This window comes from Puntigrus tetrazona, chromosome 18, assembly GCF_018831695.1.
Source record: "Puntigrus tetrazona isolate hp1 chromosome 18, ASM1883169v1, whole genome shotgun sequence".
NCBI classification, from domain to species: domain Eukaryota; kingdom Metazoa; phylum Chordata; class Actinopteri; order Cypriniformes; family Cyprinidae; genus Puntigrus; species Puntigrus tetrazona.
The window spans coordinates 16459462-16481961 of NC_056716.1; the positions used below are offsets into that span (position 1 = coordinate 16459462).

At 43.8% G+C, this 22500-nt stretch overlaps 1 protein-coding gene across 7 annotated transcripts in view; it reads right to left on the bottom strand.

Annotated features, from left to right (window-relative positions):
• Positions 1-22500, bottom strand: part of trpm7 (transient receptor potential cation channel, subfamily M, member 7) — a 36418-nt gene that overhangs the window by 13203 nt on the left and 715 nt on the right. For 4 of the 7 annotated variants that reach the window (XM_043264273.1, XM_043264272.1, XM_043264271.1 and 1 more), the window contains exons 2-29: positions 15589-15668; positions 15402-15440; positions 15101-15299; positions 14810-15023; positions 14406-14530; positions 13867-14038; positions 13230-13404; positions 12884-13007; positions 12657-12729; positions 12068-12168; positions 11725-11859; positions 11594-11647; positions 11373-11513; positions 10921-11037; positions 10569-10846; positions 9640-9868; positions 9250-9399; positions 9020-9163; positions 7832-7958; positions 6887-7140; positions 6639-6813; positions 4498-4630; positions 3750-3934; positions 3543-3675; positions 1874-2607; positions 885-979; positions 683-773; positions 506-573 (exon numbers count right to left, since the gene is read on the bottom strand). In XM_043264273.1, coding sequence (XP_043120208.1) covers positions 506-573; positions 683-773; positions 885-979; positions 1874-2607; positions 3543-3675; positions 3750-3934; positions 4498-4630; positions 6639-6813; positions 6887-7140; positions 7832-7958; positions 9020-9163; positions 9250-9399; positions 9640-9868; positions 10569-10846; positions 10921-11037; positions 11373-11513; positions 11594-11647; positions 11725-11859; positions 12068-12168; positions 12657-12729; positions 12884-13007; positions 13230-13404; positions 13867-14038; positions 14406-14530; positions 14810-15023; positions 15101-15299; positions 15402-15440; positions 15589-15668 — 4545 coding nt within the window. Of the gene's footprint in view, positions 1-505; positions 574-682; positions 774-884; positions 980-1873; positions 2608-3542; positions 3676-3749; positions 3935-4497; positions 4631-6638; positions 6814-6886; positions 7141-7831; positions 7959-9019; positions 9164-9249; positions 9400-9639; positions 9869-10568; positions 10847-10920; positions 11038-11372; positions 11514-11593; positions 11648-11692; positions 11860-12067; positions 12169-12656; positions 12730-12883; positions 13008-13229; positions 13405-13866; positions 14039-14405; positions 14531-14809; positions 15024-15100; positions 15300-15401; positions 15441-15588; positions 15669-22500 lie in introns of those variants that run through there. The other 3 variants (XM_043264275.1, XR_006253158.1, XM_043264277.1) reach the window with 3 other exon arrangements.

The window sequence follows — 22500 nt, forward strand, 5'->3', positions numbered from 1 at the left end:
AGTGAGTTTTTTACAAAATCTAAAAATGAGAGTTTCCTGTGAGGTGTAGGTTTATGTGTAGAACAATAACACATACAGTCTGTACAGTATAAAAACAATGTGTGTGTGTGAGTGTGTGTGTGTGTGAGAGAGAGTGAGTGAATGTGTGTGAGTGTGTGTGTGTGAGTGAGTAAGAGAGTGTGTGTGTGTGTGTGTGTGTGAGAGAGTGAGTGAATGTGTGTGTGTGTGTGAGAGAGTGAGTGAATGTGTGTGTGTGTGTGTGTGTGTGTGAGAGAGTGAGTAAATGTGTGTGTGTGTGTGTGTGTGTGTGTGAGTAAGAGAGTGTGAGTGAATGTGTGTGTGTGTGTGTGAGAGAGTGAGTGAATGTGTGTGTGTGTGTGTGTGTGTGTGTGAGTAAGAGAGTGTGAGTGTGTGTGTGTGTGTGTGTGTGTGTGTGTGTGTGTGTGAGTAAGAGAGTGTGAGTGTGTGTGTGTGTATGTGAGTCAGAGTGTGTGTGTTTTCTGACCAGCAGCAGATCCTCATAATGAGAGACGTCCTCCAGAGACACACGTGTCCTCTCCTGCTTCCTGAGCGCTGAAACACACACAGATCATCAGGAGTGTGTGTGTGTGTGTGTGAGATGCTGGATCAGGGTTAATGTTTAAAGCGTCTGGTGTTGTGTAATGCTGTTGTTTACACTCACTGGACTCTGGATGCAGGAACGAAGGGTTTCTGTCGAACTCAGTGAAGCCGGCGTAAGAGTTAACTGTCCGCATTTGACCCTGCGCCGCTGCCTACACACACACACACACACACACACACACACACACACACACACACACACACACACCGGACTGAGCCCAACTGGACGATCAGCATCTTTAACATTCAGAATCTACACTCACCACATCCCGAGCCTTCCTGGAGGGACTCGACTGCCGGCCGCTCACAGACACCTCTTTAGGGAACGACCTCTGACCTTCAGGATCATCCTTGTGACCTTCAGGGAAAAAATGAGTTCAAAGCATTACAGACCAAACCACTTTAACTACACGGCATTTACACTGGAACAAAAAGATATCTGATTTTCTGCTCACATCTGACACCATTGGGAATCTGTCACACGTCTAACAACAACCTGCACAAGATCCGATTTTTTTCCACATCCGCTCTGGGGCGCTTCCTAATATTAACCAGAAACACACCTGACCTACGTCTGAACACACATCTGATAGTAAAGCCATCGCTTCAGACAATCACGTCAGCCGGGGATTAATGAAACAGGACAACAGGAACATCTATATAAAGCGTCCTCTTCTCAGTGAATACAGTAGAGACTAAAAGAACGTCTGCAGTCAGAGGAACACAGAAGCTGTGTCTGAAGAGGTGTGTAGATGTGTGTTTGTTCATACACGGTTTAATCTGCAGCTACAAATAAATTAATGTTTTGTTATGATAGTAAACAAACCATTGAATATACTTTGGCCAGCAGAGGGCAGCAAGTCACTAGAGTTACAGTAAACAAGGGCCAAAGAACCAGACATGGTTAAAAGATCGGATCTGTGCATTTCGACTCTGTCTGGGTCAACATTCAGTGGACTACAGTCACCCTGTTAAACGCTTCCCTCTGATGACACTGAGCTTTACCAACCCGTCACTAACCAACCCCTTAACCAGCACCAGCCCGGGTTAGTCGAGTCTACTGGACACACACAGCACTGTGTTCACTCCCGAGGGACATTTAGTACACAGGATGAGATAAAACCACCGCCAGAGGTCAGAGGTCACCCGTCTCACTCTCCCTAACACACACAGGGGCATGCGGACAGGGTGAGGGTCGAGGGTCAAGGGTCACGATTAGGCCCCGATTCCCAGCGGTGGACCGAAGCCAAACCTCGGCTCCTCTGCATGATTCTGTTCAGTGCGCGTCTGCAGCGGCCGTCTCTCTGGAAGCTCCGAGGGCCCCGGGGCCCGTGCTCAGGGGCCAGAGGGAGGGGCGTGTTTCTCTCGGGCGGCTCGTCTTCGTCGGCGGAGAAAGCGAGATTGACGTGTCCCTGGCACTCGGGCTCGCTCACGAGCACCACCGGGAGGCCTTCATCACTCCTCTCACAAACACCCTCCTCTTCCTCCTCATACTCACCCACGAAGGCCCCGAACTCCACCGCGGCGGGCCCCGGCTCCGTGTGTGTGTGCGAGTCGGTGAGCTGCGACGGCGTGCTGACGAAGAACGTGGCTGGGGCCGGATCCGACCTCGACCCGACCTCGGGGCTCAGAGGAAGCTCCGCCCCCTGCATCGCTCTGCTCTCGGCCCCGCCCCCAAACAGAGACTCGGCGATGCTGGCAGAGGGAGGCAGGAAACCCACGCTGCACCGCACCAGGGCGCTCGACTTGGAGGGCCCCGTGACGTCGGGCCCCAGGTTCTTGGAGACGCTGAGCTCGCGCGTGATCTGGTTGTGTACTTTGCTAGCCTCGGAGGCTCGCTGCGCCGTTAGCGCCTTTAGCGTGTCTACGGTGAGCGCAGACAGGTCCTGCAGGTGTCCGATCTGAGAGTCCAGCGTGTGCAGAGAGCGCTTGATGAAGTTCACCTTGTTCCCCACCTCCTTCAGCTGCACACACATCGTCTCCACCCTGAAAACAGCACAGCTACATTTAGAGAAACACTGCACGGGTCACAAGGATCAGTTTTTCTTTTATGCCATAAATCATTAGAGTAGGAAATATACTAAATATTTTCATGGAACATGATCTATGCTAAAGATCACAACTTCAGTAAAATAGCTAAGGACCCTAATTTGAACAATTTTTCTCAATATTTAGATTTTTTTGCTTCCTCGGGAGTCCAGATCTCACTCAGACTTTATTCAATCAAACCAGACGTCAATGAAAGATTTGTTGTTCAGATTCTCTGTGACTTGAGCGTTGATTTACGGTCTGAGCTCAAGGACTCTGAGGGTTTCATGCAACCGATACACACTACAGGTTTTCAGTTCATGTATTTCCCGGGAATGTAAGCATGCTCATGGATCACACGATCCCTCAGATATCAACGAAAATAACGTCATTTCAGAAGCAGTGAAGTCTGAACTGAAGTCTACTAGCCTGTAAAAGTCTGTTTTTATATAAATATAATGTTTCACTTTGACAATATAAAGGTGTGAGTAACAGGAGCAATGCAAAAAATAAAATGTCTTAATATTTTAGTCATTAAATCTTGTTATTTTTCTATCTGTCAGTTATAAATAAATCTTAATTCAGGGATATACTTGATTATTTTTCTTGCCCCAATGGCAGATATTTTTGCTTGTTTTAAGGAAAAACTAACCAATTATTTAAGAAAACAAGACTTAATATCTTAAGTCACTTTACTCATCAAGTAAATGCATCTTGATTCCAGAATCTTAGTTATTTATACTAATTATACTATAACAAGACAAAAAGACATCCCAGGAAGGAAATCGTGATAGATTTATAAATCTCAGACAATTCATTTTAATATTTTATTTCACACAATAAACGCTGCAGCTCTTAACGGCTAATGAACGGGGTTTGCGCTGGACTCGTACCTGTCTGACGTGAGTCTGATCCTCTCCTCACTGCCCGAGTGAAACTGATCATCTTTCTCGTGGAAGTACGTCTCCACGCACTGCTCCTCGAAGTCGTGCAGCTTCTTCTGGTCCTCCTCGGTCAGGAAGAGCTCTGTAAAACAGCAGGACGGTCAGAGAGGCGTCAGACGCGAGCGGGAGCGGAAGCAGAAGCAGGAGGAGCGTTACTTGGTCCGTAGGCGCTGCTGTCCTTCTTCCTCTTCCTGCAGATGGAGGCCAGCAGCGACGCGGCGTGACTCAGGAGAATCAGCGGCGGAGGCAGCACCGGCTTGTCATGATACGCCATGATGAAGTGATAGCGCTGGTACTTCCACACCAGGTTAGATATAGACTTCACCTGCATGTAGACGTTACTGGAGAGAAACAGAGCACTCAGTTACACACTCTCACACACACACACACACTCTCACACACACACACTCTCACACACACACACTCTCACACACTCTCACACACACACACTCACACACACACACTCTCACTCACACACACACTCTCACACACTCTCACACACACTCTCACACTCTCTCACACTCTCTCACACTCTCTCACACACTCTCACACACTCTCACACACTCTCACACTCTCACACACTCTCACACACTCTCACACACTCTCACACACTCACACACACACACACACACTCTCACACACACACACACTCTCACACACACACACACACTCTCACACACACACACACACTCACACACACACACACACTCTCACACACACACACTCTCTCACACACTCTCACACACTCTCACACACTCTCACACACTCTCACACACTCTCACACACTCTCACACACTCTCACACACTCTCACACACTCTCACACACACACACTCTCACACACTCACTCTCACACACTCTCACACACACTCTCACACACTCTCACACACTCGGTGGGTCACTCACTTGAAGAAGGCGATGAGCAGGTTGACCATCAGTATGTACTGGACGAACAGATAGACGGCCTGCAGCAGCGGGGTCAACCATACACCCGTCGCACACAGCTCCTTGGCGTGATCCTCGCTTGAGTTCGCACACACTGCCCACACACACACACACACACCAGTGGATCATCATCATAAAAGTACAATGAACTAATAACATTATTTATAATATATTAATAATATATACAGTCTAAATTTATAAATGTATAATAGCCAGTTATTTATTCACATTAATGAAGGACTCAGAGAAAAATCTTGTGTGTTCATGAAATTTTTATAAATTTAATCCGAGTTATAAATGAACACATGAACTATTATTTTAGCATTTTATCTTTACATATACATTTAGGAGATGATTAATAAAGAGTGACTTACAAATGAGGAGAATAGAAGGAATAAAACCCAACAAAAGCACAAGAAAGTGCCAGTGTTATTAAATAAATAAAAACAAACGAGTAGATAGAATTAGAATAGTGTGTTAGAGGATGGAGTATAGATGATGTATCTAGTGTAGTGTGTGTGCGTGTGTGTGAGAATGCGTGTGTGTGAGAGTGCGCGTGTGTGATTGTGTGAGTTATTTTGTGTGTGTGTGTGAGTGTGTGTGAGAGTGTGTGTGCGCGTGTGTGAGAGAGTGCGTGCGCGTGTGTGAGAGAGTGCGCGTGTGTGAGAGAGTGCGCGTGTGTGAGAGTGCGCGTGTGTGTGAGAGAGTGCGCGTGTGTGTGAGAGTGCGCGTGTGTGAGAGCGCGCGTGTGTGAGAGCGCGTGCGTGTGTGTGTGAGCGCGCGCAGCGTGTGTGAGCGCGCGTGTGCGCGCGCGCGTGTGTGAGCGCGCGCGTGTGTGAGCGCGCGTGTGTGTGAGAGCGCGCGTGTGTGTGAGCGCGCGTGTGTGTGAGCGCGCGTGTGTGAGCGCGCGTGTGTGTGAGAGCGCGTGTGTGTGAGAGCGCGCGTGTGTGTGTGAGAGCGCGCGTGTGTGTGAGAGCGCGCGTGTGTGAGAGCGCGTGTGTGTGAGAGCGCGCGTGTGTGTGAGAGCGCACGAGTGTGATTGTGTGAGTGATTGTGTGAGTGATTGTGTGTGTGTGAGAATGCATGTGTGTGTGTGTGAGAGTGCGTGTGTGTGTGTGATTGTGTGCGTGAGTGCGTGTGTGTGTGAGAGTGCATGTGTGTGAGAGTGCGCGAGTGTGATTGTGTGCGTGTGTCAAAGACGCTGAGTCTGCAGCAAAAGAACTTCCATAGAAAGCACATTAAACATATGTGTCTACATTTAAAAGGTGTGAGTGTGAGAGTGTGTGTGTGTGATAGAGTGTGTGTGTGTGTGTGTGTGTGAGAGAGTGTGTGTGTGTGTGTGTGTGTGTGTGTGTGTGTGTGTGTGTGTGTGTGAATAAAAAAAAAGTCAAAATTTGGTTGAAATAACGTTACTGTCATTCAGTGCACAATTATGTAAAAAGTCAAACGTGTTTATTCTGTATTATTGGTGGTGTGTGAATGTTGTGAAGCTTTTTTTGGCTAGGGCTCTTCTTCTGAAGCGTTCTCTGTGCTTCACTATGAACTAATCCTCTAAACCACGTGAGCAGAGCGGAGAAGTGAGACAGCTTTTAGAAACTATTAGACTCTTTATAATCTGTTTAATACAGTCTGTCACAGAACGGATATAAGCACCTCCTGACACTATGGGTGTCATTTTCACATTATTACTGTATTCTTAAATAGTATAACGTTATCTTAGTTCAGTGTGACACTATTTGTGCATCTTGGCACAAAACAAACAGGAAGCTGATCTCACAGGATGCACCTTTAGAGATAAACATAGGCCTAATGAACATTGAATTATTACATTTTAAAGTAATAACTTTTTGCTTTTCTATAAATGTGTATAAAAAATTATATAAATAAAATAAAACTTGATTTTAACAAACATAAAATGTTTAGAAATTTAATAAATGAAATTAAATAACTTAAAAAACCCAAATTGAACTACTTAATGAATTTATTTTCCACCAATAACCTAAACATGAGCTAAATATATTGATTGTATATCCGTGGCCCCTGCTGAGCGTGTATTTGACGGCCGTGCTTTAAGTTAATAACTCAGACGTGGTCGTGTTTACCGTCGATCTCGTACGCGTACACCTCTCCGTACATCATCCAGTACGGCTGGAACACCACATCTCTGGCCAGAGACCAGGAGGGATCCTCGTTCGGGTACAGGATGGCTTTCCGAGGAACCCCGAAGCTCAGCAGCACCACGGCCATGATGACCACGATGTAGAACATGTTAGCCACCTGCGGAGGACGAGAGAGCGGTCGGTCAGCGGAGGACGGGGCGGCTCGGACGCGGCTCTGAACCTGCGCTCACCATCTTCCCGATCATCATGACGTACGGCCCGGCCTGCTGATTGACCGCCAGGATGTCCAGCAGACGCACGTACCAGAAGATGATGTTCAGACAGTACACGATCCGGCCGGCGATGAACACGTTCCCCGAGCCGAAGCGCAGCCCGAAGCCCACGAAGAACATCAGCAGCGCCAGGAAATCAGACACGTTGAAGTAGTCGCTGAACCAGACCTTTATCTTCTGACTGATCTTACCTCCTTCAGACATGAACATCTACAGAAGAAATAATGTGAGAGTCATCAGCAGCAGTACACACAGAAACATACCCTTAATGACAGACATCTACAGGATATTGAGTAAATGTTCCATGAAGACGTTTTGTACATTTCCTACCATAAATATCAATTTAATTTTTGATTAGTAATACGCATTGCTAAGAATTTCATCTCAACAACTTTGAAGATTTGCTCAATATTTACGTTTTTTTGCTCCCTCAGATTCCAGATTTTCTAATAGTTGTGTCTCAGACAGATATTGTCCGATCAGAACAGACCAGACATCAGTGGAGAGATGATTAATCGGCTCTCAGATCTATGAAAGCTGCGTAAGAAAAACTACCTTCTGACTGGACCAGGATCACATGTGTGTAATAACTGCCCTGATCTACAGAAAACTACCCTAATAAAAGAACTGATAGGATTTCAATACTTAATGTAAATTTATGCACTTGACTGGTTTTGTGCTCCAGGTCACATGCTGTATGTACTGAAGTGCACGAAACACACACACGTGTGACCTCTTGACCCCGGCTCCGGTCACATGATCACAGTCTGTCCAGGCGCCGGGTCAATCATCAGACGGAGGTTAACCGCTCAGCTGCATTGTAACGAACGCCGCTCAAATAATTAAACATTTCTGACATACCTTGTTAAAACATCCGACCACACACACACACACACACACACACTCGAATCTTCTCCACCGCCAGCGTGAAGATGTAAAGAATGACGACCCATTCCTGAGGAGACGGGAACGACTCCATCCGCACCAACACCACGTACGAATACAGCATCAGGAAACCGATGTAGAAGAGCTAGAACACACAAAACACACCGTAACATTGATGATCTCACACACACACACACACACACACACACACCAGTTCAGACTCACTATACAACAGACACCAATCACAACCAACAAGACAAAGGTCGACCAAATATCCTTTAAATTTAATATATATATATATATATATATATGTGTGTTATTTGAGATCTATTTGGTCCATTTCCCTTTCATTCCTCTAAAAGGCAGTAAAAAGGAAAAATATATAATTTTCTTTCTATCATTAATTATTAATATTTTAATTGAAGGGAGACAAAGTGTCCTCTAGGGGTCTCTATTTTCTACTTTTGAGAAATCAGGCACGCTCAAATTCAACATCCTGGGCTAAATGGCTGGAAATAATCTTATTTTACACAGAAAACCTTCATTTTAACTCATTATTATTGTATTTGCTTACTCCTCCACTCTGTACAGAGACTCATGAGGATGTAGCTTCGTCGTGTGAGATCGAGAAGTAAGACAATTCAGACCTTATTAGGTTATTTTATGTAACACAAAAGTGATTTATGTTAAAAGAACCACCCCTTATATAGAGTTTTTTTTAATCTGGATTGTGTGATTTAGCATTTTCTGCGACTGCACAGTTGCTCAAGAATCACTCAGCGCTGACGTGAAGAGAGCAGCGTAATGATTCAGATCACACTCTACAGCAATCATTATTTGCCTTTCTGACAATCTTTAATGTTTGTTCAACACCTTTACCTCAAACCTTTCAGCTTACATTAGAAACAGATGAATGATCAACCACTATTTCTCACACACACACACACACACACACACACACACACACACACACACACACACACACACACACACACACACACACACACACACACACACAGGGGTCTGGTTGAAATGTCTCTAATGAACCTTCCACTAGTTCTGTGATGTTTATCTGTGTGTAAGGCAGTGGGTTTATGCAGGAACGAGTGTCTCTGATACTATCACATGGGAACAACACTCCAGAGCACTTAAAGTGTTGGGAATCACTCTCTCTCTCACACACACACACACTCGTGAGAAAGGTACCGTGTTGAACCAGAACTTGACGATGGGCGCGTGGTAAAAGGCGTAGAACTTGCGAGTGATGGGTAATCGGCGAGAGCGCACGTGCACCTCGGTCTCGTTCTTCACCTCGGCGTTCTCGTTGGGACGGGCTTCTTTAAACACATCCTGCAGAAACACAGATCAGAGCTGCTCGGTCAGTCCGCGTCACGGGGAACACCTGACCGTCTCCAGCGGTTAACGCTCGACCGTACCATGGGGATGTCGTCGGGCTTCTGCAGGTTGTGCTCGCTGTCCTCCATGCTCTGATGAGCGTCCTGAGACTGAGGGATGTGAGACATCTCCGCTTTAGTCTTGTATTCCAGCAGCAGGATGGCAGGAGGAACCAGGATGCTCAGGATCACCTGCACACACACACACACACACACACACACACACACACACACACACACACACACAATCAGTCGATCCACCAAGTGATGCACGAGGACGAGAACACTTGTTTTCTTCTCAATACAATACAGAAAATGATAACTTTAGTTCAACCACCATAGAGTTAAACAGTTAATCCATGAACATCGCACCCCTGCTCAGTTCTGATATTTTCATGTATATAAGTCCACAGCGAGCGCCGGCGGCCGCACCTTGTACCAGGAGTTCTTGCGCATGTTCAGGCGGCCCATCCACATGTCGGACAGCAGCATCTGTGTGCAGGTGTGAGCCACGAAGGGCCTCAGACGAGACGACACGGCCAGCTTCAGACAGGTGGAGTTGCTCCAGTTCTTCAGCTCGTACGTCAGCAGCTTCATGGCCATGGTCTCGTCCTGTCTGAAGGACTGCTCCAGCAGATCCACCGCCAGCGTGCCGAACTCACTGAGAGAGACAAACACATCCTGACCTGAACCCATCTCCAGCGACTGACCCGTCCATTCTCCTCGTTTTGAATCTCAAGCACTTTGCAATGCTTTGTTCCTCCTCTTTTGTAATATTTTGTAAGGTATATTTGTAGCAATAGCCAAATGTATATTAATCGATTTCTCACTTTTATGCCCTTTTTATGCCTGTTTTGTCATTTTCCTTCCATGAATATATAAAAATATAATTTTTCTATTAGCAATATGCATTGCTAAGAACTTCATTTGTCAGATTTTTCCCCCCTCAGATTCCAGATTTTTTTAATGGAAAGCTTGTTTATTCAGATGCTGTATCTTAAAAAAACTGACACTTATGATTAGTTTTGTGGTCAATGGTCAAGCTAAAACTGCAGGACAGCGGGCCTCGAGAAAGCCTGGTCTGAACAAAAAGAGCAGAAGGGCTCATCGGAAAAACGCAAAATCATCCTCTGCCAGCAGGTGGTGCTGCTGGAATGGCAGAAATGGGGTAGTTTTTATTTTGGGGGTGAACTAGCCCTTTAAATCTGAAACTAATTAAAACTACAGTCAAACTGGACGATAGTGGGATAAAATGGTCAAATATGGACAAATCGCGGAAAAACAGGGTCACACCCAAACCATCTCTGATCTAAACGAAGCTGTATAAAGACACAGCCGCCCCGTTTGCTGCTTGGACTCACTTGGAGTACTCCTTCAGCTCCTCGGTGGTGTCGTCCACCACGTCGCTCTTCTTGGCCTCGTAGCCCATGGAGCGCAGCAGCTTGCAGGCCACCAGAGCTTTGGCCATGGACTCCTCTCCGTGCTGCCAGAAGAACAGAGACATCTTCTGCCGCTTCATCAGAACGGCCCACACCAGCAGCTCGTTGAAGGGGTACGGGAAGCGGCGCGTCTCCGGGTCGTCGATGTCCACCACCTCCTCCTTACTCTTCTTCTTCTGCTGCTCCGAGACCGAATCCAGCTGAGGGACAAACACACGCCATTAAACACAGGGACGAGAGACGAACACACACACACACACACACACACACTTACCCTGGGCTTGTACGGCTGAGCTGTGTTGATGAAGTGATTGTGTCGCGTCTTCTCTTTCTTATCTGCTTGAATGCTGAAGGACTCGTGGGAGCTGCTGGCCGTGTGCCGACCTGACCGCTGAAGAGATGACCGACGGAGAGAGAGAGAGAACGATAGACGGACGGAGATGACAGACGGGGATAAGGACGGACAGACAAACAGGAAGAAATAACAGACAGACAGATAAAACGACAAAGCAGCAGAAAGACAGAGCAACAGACAAGTGGAAAGAAAGATGGACAGATACACAGACCAAGAAAGATGAAATGAAAAACAAACCAAAAAAAGGACAGATAGACAAAGCATTAGCATTCATTTTAATCTGACTGATAATTCTATAATAAAGTACAATTAAAATAAGGAAATCATTTAGTCCATATTCCTGCTGAGATGAAGACACTAGAGAAGTTTACCCGGCTGTTTCCGTGCAGGTTGTTGTAGATGATCCGGAAGCGCTTGCGAGTGTAGTTACACCGGTACGTTCCTCCCATCAGATACTCGATCACCAGACCCACGTCGATCAGCGTGATCTTATAGTTGGGCGGGAGGTTACCCTGCCAGAAAAACAGCGGGAGTGAGACTCGGAGCGACCTCAGTCTGACCCGAGACACGAGCTCCAGTCCAGCAGCTTTACCTGTTTGACGTCCCTCACCAGGTGATAGAGCGTCGGGTTGGTCGGAGTTTGTTTCTGCGAGAACAGAAATGTTTATGCCCAGAGTTTGAGAAGCAGGACGTGTGTGTGTGTGTGTGTGTGTGTGTGTGTACCGTGTTGTAGAGCTCCTCCAGACGTGTGATTGTGAGGAACCGATGCATGCTGACACCATTCTCTATCAGGAGCTTCACAAACTCCACACGATCCATCACCAACGCATCCAGCATCGCCTGCTCGAGGGAGCCCACCTACACACACACACACACTTTATTTTTCAATAATATTTCAAATTTGCTCAATGTTCATCAAGCATACAGAATACATGGCACGTTAAAGTATCATGGTGTTAGTGTATCAGAATGTGCTGAGAGGTCAGAAGGTGTGTGTGTGTGTGTGTGTGTGTGTTTACTACAAACAACTTTCTCTGTGTGTTTATGAGCACACACAAGTACAGACCAGCAGCTGTTGGCCGTAAACAAACACGTGATCTTTAGCGATGTCCACTCGATCCCACGCCAGCGTCAGGACCAGCTGATCGAAGGCCGATGCGTTCGTGCCTGTGAACACACACACACACACACACACACACACACACACACACACACACACGATGACAAGATGATGTCAGAGGAGACGTGACAGAGTTTAGACTTTGATACAGTGTTTCTTCTCAAACTGCAGTAAATGTTTGAGCATTTGAACGTGTTTAACCTGCAGCAAACCTGTGTGTGTGTGTGTGTGTGTGTGTTTTTGAAAATCTAAAAATGAGTAGTTTCCTGTAAGAGAACAATAACAGTCTGTACAGAATAAAACATTACACCTATGAAGAGTCCTCATAAAATAAATACCAACGTGTGTGTGTGTGTGTGTGTGTGTATGTGTGCAAGAGAGTGTGTGAGTGAATGAGAGTAATGAGTGTGTGAGTGATGGCGGTTCAGAAGATGATGATGATGATGATGATGGTCTGACTCAGTTAATTTGCAGCAGAAACACCTGCCTCAGTCACACACACACACACACACAAGATGAGGGTCTTTCCACTGACCTTTAAGCAGAGCCTTGAGGATGGCCACATCGATGTCCTGATGGTCCTCTGAGCCCACAGGAAACACCGTGATCTGTAACACACACACACACACACACACGGTCAAACACTGACAGGACCTGCAGCATGTATGTGTTTCCCATAAACCACAGCTTATTGACCAAATACTCCGGCTCTGTGTGTGTGTGTGTGTGTGTGTGTGTGTCTGTGTGTGTGTGTGTACGTACCAGTTCTTTGTTCTTCATGCACTCCATCAGTGTCTGGAACAGATGTAGTGCATCACTCTGGCTGAAGTTGAACGTTTTCTTGATTGTCGCAATGATGTCAGCCTCAACACCATCAGGCAACGCTCTGCAAACACACACACACACACACACACACACACACACACACACACACACACACACACTCAGGTTGGGTCATGACGAGGTGTGAATGTAAAGCTTATATTCTATATCAAACTCTTATGACACAGAAATCACAGTAATAACCTCTGACCGCTGTCTTCCTGACAAACAGACGTGGATATGAGTCATAACAGAGTTCATCACTGTGTGTGTGTGTGTGTGTTACCCGTCCTGCTCCGTCTGCTTGTGTACGTATGCCAGTATATCAGCGGCGCGGCCGGTTCCCTCACACACCACCACCGGCACCGGAGGACTCTCCTGAAGATACTCCAGCACCGTCAGGATCACGTTCGGACCTCCTTCAAAGATCAGAGCCACAACAGGGACGCCCTGACCAATACCTACACACACACACACACACACACACACACACACACACACACACACACACACACACACACGTCAACATCTGAAGTGGATCAAAACCTTTCAAAGTTATCCTAAAACTAAACTTTTTTGTCTTAGGACAACGTTTCTGATTCCTCTTCAAATGTTGATTATTATATATAAGTTATAAGTTACATTTGAGACTTTTTTTATCACTTATTCTTGTGTTGATGTTAGTTTATCATGTTAGTGTCTGAATAAAGAGCTGCTGCGGCTGCAATAACACTGACTGCAGGATAATAGATGCTTTTGACCAACTGTTTGGACCCAAATATGTGTGTGTGTGAGTGTGTGAGTGTGTGTGTGTGTGTATGTGTGTCTGTGAGTGTGTGTGAGTGTGTGTGTGTGTGTGAGTGTGTGTGTGAGTGTGAGTGTGTGTGTGTGTGTGTGTGTGAGTGTGTGAGTGTGTGTCTCACGGGCGTGGATTCTCTGCAGGTTAATGTGTTTCTCCAGCTCTCTCCTGAGTTTGACTTCAGCTCCGTATTTCCCGACTGTCCCATCATCCACCAGAATGAAGTGAGAGTGAAAGTTATTCAGCACGTTGAGTTTACTGAGAGGGTTCAGCAGGGTTTGGTACGGCGCTACCACCTGAACACACACACAAATATTTCATATAAATGATGCTAAAACTTTTTGTGTGATTTGGAACAATTTCCGATTGATCGTACAGAAATGTTCCATCATTGGCGTGTGAACACTACAGATCAAGGTTCTCTGAAGCTGCATTTATTTGAACAAAAAATATGATAAAGATCAAAACCGTATAACTGTAACATCATTACAAATTAAAACGGTTTAATTTTATAGTTTAATTTTCCTTCAGAAATCATTCATGCTGCTCGAGAAACTAGTTGTTTTGTGATGCAGTCGTTCGGAGAGTTCAGAGAGATCTTCATGTGTAAGAAGGGTCTGAAATGGGCCGTGTGTGTGTGTGTGTGTCTGTTATGAGCCTCACGTCTCTTCCGATGAGGTCGTTCCTGTTTTCGATCACTCCCCAGGGTGCGATTCCCACCGTACAGATTTTCCGAGCCGATCTGGACATGTGTTCCTTCAGAGCATCACCCACATGTTTGGCCACGCCTGAAAACAGTGGAAAAACACCCAGTCAGTGGTTTACAGTGACCCTGAAGGGGTCGTGACCTCTCTACAGAAGTGTGTGTGTGTATAGAGGCACTCTAAGTGTGTAAACACTAATAAAGTGTATCGACCTGATCTTTAAACTCAAATGACTGTCATTATGATAATCAGGTTAATCCTGTAAATGCCGCTGTGGAATCACACACACACACACACACACACACTGAGTGTTCCTGGTGCCACCCGTCTGTACCCATGATGCACTAGTAATGAGAGTGTGACCTGTGTTGACCCCTCCGGTCAGGATCCAGGCCCCGGTGGTGACAGCAGCTTTGATCAGTCCTTTGCCCACCACCTGTTTGATCCGTGGATGCAGGTCGAAGTTCTGGATTCCCCCGTGAACGCTGATGACGATCTTCGGCAGCTCCATCTGCCATTCCTTCAGCATGAGCCTCAGGACGGCCTCCGGACGGGAGTCATAGGAGAGACGCACATACTGAAGAGAACAGAGCAGGATGTCATTAACCCCTTCAGATCAGAACACTGCGTGACTGTGTGTGTGTGTGTTCAGACCTTGGCTCTGTACGAATGCGATCCTCCCTGGAAGTTGATGACTCCGTAGGCATCAGTGGGACTCTCCTCCGTGTGCTTCTCCACTGACCACTGCTCCAGATCGGACAGCTCGCCCTCGGTCAGACGCACGTCTGAGTACTTCACTGCCAGCGTAGCGGTGAAGCCCACGTGCTGGCGGACCAGACGCCCGCAGCAGCATCTACACACACACACACACACACACACACACACACACGTCAGCACACACACACTCTATCTGAACACCTCGACTGTGTCAAACGCCATGTTTCGTGACACTCACCGCACAAGCTGCTGACAGATCTGACATCCTGGGAGGCATCTGCCAAAACAAACAAGAGTGATATTAGAGGGACGCCAGAGACACTGTGCATAGGATAATGCTGCTGGAAAAAAATCTAATATAACGCTGTAGGATGATGCAAACTACAGCTTGAGCCTTTAATAGTAACGTGATGTGCATGACGTACCTGTGCGGGTCTTTTGACACAGGCAGTATATAAACACATTCCCTCTTGGTGAAACTGTGTTCGATCCAGGACTTCTGGGACTGCAGAAGAGAAACAGGATCAACATAAAGCAGACGGTCACTCTCCCACTGAAACACTGCCTTTAAACCTGAAGATGATCAACAAAAACTAGCAACACAACGGAAGCAGCATCAGAACTTTTCTTCCTTGTTATGAAATTCATCTTGAGCGTAACAATTTATTAAGAAAGAAAAACACGTTGGAACTTGGTTCTATGCATCGGTCGTTGGTTGGATGTTGAGATGTGGGCGTGGCTGTCAAACAGAAGAGGATCTGAGGGAGCGAGCAGGGGATCTTAAGAAAGAGGCAGAGTTTAAGCAGAGGAGTCCTCCAAACATCACAAAACAGAAGTCTGTGTTTCACTGGATCACACATTACACCTGAACTAAAAATACATACAAATCACAACTAAAACATGATAAAACATTCAAACAGATAATAGATTTTGCACCAAACACCAAGGACACTGCACAGGTAACATGTCCTCAAAATCCTTTTATTTATTGGGATTGTTGTTCACAGTCTTGGAAAAAGTTACTTTTAAAAGTAATGCACTTTAAGTTACTCCCTAAAAAAAGTAACTAATTACGTTACTTTGTTTCTCATGTATTGAATTACTTTCCTAGAACTACTCTAAATAAAGCAATGCATTACTAGTTACTTTTAAAAAGCAGTCTGTTTACGCAACTTGCGTTACTCGTGACGTGTTTCCAGAAGACAATCAGATCAAACCGAGGGCCGCGCTTCAGCCGAAGGCTCCGCAGGGGCCCGAATAAGCCACAGTCTGAGCTAAAGCTCCACATTCCTGTGAGAAACTCAGTTTGATGAAGTGTTAAACACTGCTGGGATTCTCCTCAGCTAATAGTCATTAGGATTGTGACGACACAGAAAATGTTCAAATTCTGAATCATCACAAACAAACGACTACCTTTAGTTCTTAAAAATCGAATACAAACACTCACATGAAGTCTGTTGCATCAGCATTATTTCTACAGAGCTTTCTACAGACTGCGCTGAAAGGAAACAGAGCTTCAGCCTTATCTGCTGAACTACCATTTACATCAGGACTGCCGCTTAAACACTAATCATGAGGTTTACAATAATAACCCTAGAAACACAAGCACTAGATTACTACCTTCAAGATCCACCCAGAAAGAGACTAGCATTATAAAGTTCATCTTCAGCTGGGATTTAGGGGCAGGACGTGATGAAGCTCTGAAACTTGGTTCCTTCTTTAGCCTTAAAACATGATTTAAACCCGTTAATGATCTAGACACCATTCCCTGGACATCTCCTAAAGAATGAAACGGAGGCTTGAAGAGTTTTTGCATGCGATATATTCCTCAGACACCCATCAACACATCTGTCATTAAAAATAATTCAATCTACTCTTCCTCGTGACTTTGCAAACCTGTATGGCTCTCTTCTGTTGAACTGGACCCCATTGGCACCGACACACTTCTCTAAACACCTTCCACCGGAGAAAAAAGCCACACGGGTTTGGAACGACATGAAGAAAGAATCATTATTTCAGTGCGAGCCGCTCCTTTAAGCCCGAGCTCCAGCAGCAGTCCCGCAGACTTAACACCAGGGATTTTTAATTAAATTTCCCAGAGTCCCTTTCTACTCCCAGCCTGAGCGCGGGGCAGCCCTGTGGAGCCCGGAGCGAGCGGCGAACGCCAGCGGATTACACACGTATTCAAGCAGAAACACGGAGAGCCACGAACGGCGACATTGAGACAGGCTTCTTCTACCTCAAACTCCTCATCTTCATCCTTCTGACGCAGCAGAGAATACAGAAACATCACCAGACGCCCGAGAACGAGACCGCAGGACTACTTTCAGCTAAACTCTGTTTCTCAGCAGTTAATCAGCAAGAGGTCGTGACGGCCGTGATGAATGTTTCTGAATATTAGAGAGAGAGAGAGAGCTTACCGTGTATGAGACTCGCCCGCTGGCACACACACTGATTGAAGCAGGGCAGATCAGCGTAAACGTGCGTTTACTCCATAAACAAACAAACCCAACCCTTCACAGCTTCATTTTATAAGATCCTATCTTCACCTACGCTGCTGCTGAACTCTAGGAATATATTATTAAGTTTATCAGCTCGTGATGGGAATCGAACCCATGACCTCCTGCAAGGAGAGACCTAAAAGAGTCAACAATATCTGAAAGCTTACGCTTTTTTATGTTTTTGAAATTAGTCTCTACTGCTCACCAAGACTGCTTTTATTTGGTCAAAAGTGCAGCAAAAGCAGTAACATTATAAAATATTATTACTATTTAAAGTAACAGTTTTCTATGCAAATATATGTTAAAATGTAATTTATTTCTGTTTTCAGCATCATTACTCCAGTCTTCAACATCACACGATCTTTCAGAAATCAGAATAATATTTAAAATTGGTAGTAATTATTTTTTATATATATATATATATAAATATATATATATATATATATATATATATATATATATATATATATATAAAAAAACAAACAAACAAACAAACATATATATATATATATATATATATATATATATATTTTTTTTTTTTAATTTAATTAACTTATTTAGCAAGCATGCTTTAAATTGATCAAAACGGATGACATTTATGATTTAATAAAATGTATACTCTATTTCAGACAGATGCTGTTCTTCCTATTCTTCAAAGAAACCTGTAAAAAAATTATACAAAATTTCAACAGTGGTCAGAAAGTTTTCTTGAGAAGCAAATCAGAATTTTAGAATAATTTCTGGATCATGTGACACTGAAGACTGGAGTAATGATGCAAAAAAAAAAAAAAACACTTTTTAAAATATATATTTAAACAGAAAAGGTTATTTATTTATGTGGTAACTGCTTTTGTATCAAATAAACGCAGACTTGAGCAGAAGAGACTTTAACATAAAAGCTTTGGACTGGTAGTGTGTGTGTCGAGCACTTCCTGCGTTTATTTGCCTCTTTGTGAAGAATCACTTTGAATAAAAGATCTGAATAATTCGGTGTAAATTAATCGAAAGCTGTGTAATCAGGAAGATGCAAGCCCAGATGAATCTTCACGATTAGAATCAGTCCGTCGAGCTTTAGAACCGCTTCGGTGCTAAATGAATTAAACGACACGCATCTCAGATGAGTTTCTGATAAACGCCTCGAATCTCACGGCACTCCAGCTCCATAAAGTCAAAGATAACAGCAGGACTTTATCAGAGCGTCTGCAGATAACAAACACACCTTCACTGACTGAACCCGAGCCAATCCCAGCCAATCAGACCCGACCCCCGAGGACCGGCACAAAACCAGCTTCCTGAGATCTCAGAGCAGCGGTCAAACACAACACAGCAACCCGGGGTCATCAGGGGTCACTGCAGGACTCAAAACACAAAGCTCTGTCCGTCTGAGAACGGAGTCCTGTTTATTACTGAGTTTTAGTTCAGAACGCTCTTTTCACACACTGTCAATCAAATTTAAAAAATGCATTTAAAACATCCAAAAGGTTTCCATTTCAAATAAATGCTGCTCTTTCAATTCATTTCTGATTCTTGAAAAATTAAATGCATCAGTTTCCACAAAAAATATTGAGCGTCACAACCGTTTTCAACATCGATAATAATCAGAAGTGTTTCTTGAGAAGAGAAATATTATATTATTATGATTTCTGAAGATCATGTGACGCTGAAGACTGGAGGAATGATGCTGAAATAAATGACACTTTAAACACATTCAGAGAGAAAACAGCATATGCTGATGTTAATTAGTCCGGTGCTGGTGAATTCATGCTAATTCTAATCTATTCTTCTAGGCTATTGTAACTACTGTGTTGAATTGAAAGCAAAACTGCTTGAAATTGAAAAATTATTTCACTGTTTTTGTATTATTTCATACATTTTTATTCAAATAAATGCCGCTCTGCCGAGCAGAAGAGACTCCTAAACCCTTCAACACTAGTGTGTGACTCCCGTTTAGTCAAATGAAGAGATACTCCACACACACACACATACACACACACAGCAGAGAGTATACAGTGTCTGACTGCAGGACGCTCATATGGACAAAATCTGCTTTCATTTACTGATTAAACACCTAAAAGTGGGTCAAACATCCACCGCTCGTCCTTCACCTTCCAGTCTCTACTCAGCTGGAGCTTGGAGTGTTTAAGCTCTGTGTGTGTGTGTGTGTTATCATAGTATCGAATTAGTCAAAACACACCAGACTCTTCTCACACACACACACACACACACACACACACACACACAGAATGAGGTCTTATCTAGACCTTAAATGAAACCATTTACTTTATTCTTCTTCCACTTAAAAGACGTCATTGAATGGGACTGAAGGGAGTTTCTCCACAGACCGGCTCAGATCAGAAATCACGGTGTTTGAGTCAAACTGCTGAATATTATATTTAAACACAGTCTAGCTGCTGGAGGTAGGAGGGAATTATGGTCTTTCACACCGTCTCTCTCTCTTTTGTTCAGGTCTGGTATTACAGTAATCTTGAGCATGTGACTCTTAAGTTTCTGTGTGAAGAACAATCTTACACCGTTTTGGCTGAAACACACACACACACACACACACACACTCGTATCAGTAAGATATATCAGAGCAGAAATCATCTACAAATGATTTATGTGTCTCTAGAAGATACACCGTACCAGTCAAAAATATACCTTTTTCTTTAGTGCAAAAAATCTATATTAAACTGACAATCATATTCCATGAAGATATTCTGTACATTTCCTACCATAAATATATCAAAACCTCATTTTTAATTGGTAATATTCATTGCTAAGAACTTCATCTGAACAACTTTAAAGGAGATTTTCTCAATATTCAGTATTTTTGCTCCCTCAGGTTCCTGATTCTCTAATAGTTGTGTCTCAGACATCTGAAGGATATTTGTATTTATAGGTTTTTTTTTTAAATTAGACCAAAATGAATAGAATATGCTGATGTTAATTAGTCCGGTGCTGGTGAATTCATGCTAATTCTAATCTATTCTTCTAGGCTATTGTAACTACTGTGTTGAATTGAAAGCAAAACTCTAGCTGCGGTTGAGTTTGGGATTCAGTTACGGTTTGGTTGGGTTTAGGTGAGGTTTAAGGGTCAACGCTGTGATTATAGATGCAACCTCTGATATGAATTACATAACTACAGGTATTGTTAAATAACTCTAACCCTATAAAAAAAACAAAAAAAACAAAACAAGTGCATCGAATCAGATTATTAATTTCAATGCAAGTGCATAAGATTAGGAGAAAGACGCTTAATATAAAGCAGGTCTATGAATAAAAAGTATTCTCTTGAGATATAAAAGGAGATATTTTGAATAAAAACACTGGAGCCCATTGACTTCTATTAAAAGATCACAGAATACAGAGATATTTCTCAAAATATCTTCTCCGACGGAAGAAGAAACAAAGTCAAACGACACGAAACGCCCGCAGACCAATAATAAAGAGAACGATGAACGCCGTCCATCAACCAACAAACTAAACCACTGAATAAAACCCACGAAGCTCCGTCTACCAGCGATCCTCCGAAACGGAGCAGAAACATGAGCTTTGAGACGCGGCTCACACCCAACAACGAACAGCGCGTTCTCACCGGGGTCATCGGGCTCAGCCCGACTAGTTTAGACTCAAAATTCAGCCCTAGGCCCTAAAACACAGCCAGGACCCTGCAGTGCAGGTAGATCCGGTTCCAGTCCACAGCAGAGAAGATCAGGTCAGAACCAGACTGAACACGGTTTAATTAAGACTGATATAAATCATCTCTCCACTGATGTCTGGTCTGATATCTGTCTGAGACACAACTATTAGAGAATCTGAGGGAGCAAAACAATCTCAATATTGAGAAAAATCATCTTTAAAGTTGTTCGAATGAAGTTCTTAGCTATGCATATTACTAATAAAAATGTATTTTAAAAGATTTAAGGTAGGAAATGTACAAAATATCTTCATGGAGCTTGATCAAAACTGATCATTTCGACCCATACAATGTATTACTGTCTATTTATACAAATATAGCTCTTATGCTCACGTTTTTAGAATAATGTCACTATTGTAATATTACTATTGTAAACAGACCAGTATAGCAATAAACAGCCCAGAAACAAACAATGACTCATACATATACATCACATTCACAAACATACAATATAGTCCACAAACAATAATCAACATCATCATCACGAGTAGAATGATTGAACATCACAACAAACAGGAAGAGTTTGTCAACTACATCCGTCTCGGTTAAAATCTGGGAAATTAAAACTCGTTGTTTAGTTCACGCTGATATGAACTGTCATTATTAAAAATTAAGGTTCTTGGTTACACATGTGAATATTAATCATTTTAAATATTAATAGTATTCAGTGGATTATTGGTTATGGCAGGTACAGGTAATAGCTCGGCTACCAGTAATAATAAATAAATAAAATATATAAATATTTGGGCGAACTGTCCCTTTAAGATCTATTGAACCTTTCCATTGCATGTTAGTTTCTTTATACAAATATGACTTTAAAAAACATACAAAACAAAACAGTTCATAAGTTAAGTTAGAAAAAACGTTCTTCTGTGAAAAAGCCTTTAATTTAGGAGTTAAATTATTTTTGTTGTTAAAGTAACCCGCCACTAGTATTTCAGGAGCCGCTGAACTCAGTGTTTGTATAAAACCCGTCAGATCTGTTTAAAAACATTCATTTATAATAATATGACGATTTTGAGCCGCAGACTGATCACTCGAAGATTTCGCTTTATATTTATACTCGACTCGATTAATCTCTCGCGTCAATGAGGACACGTGACTCTGACAGAACACGCGACGAGCGGCGGCTTACCGTT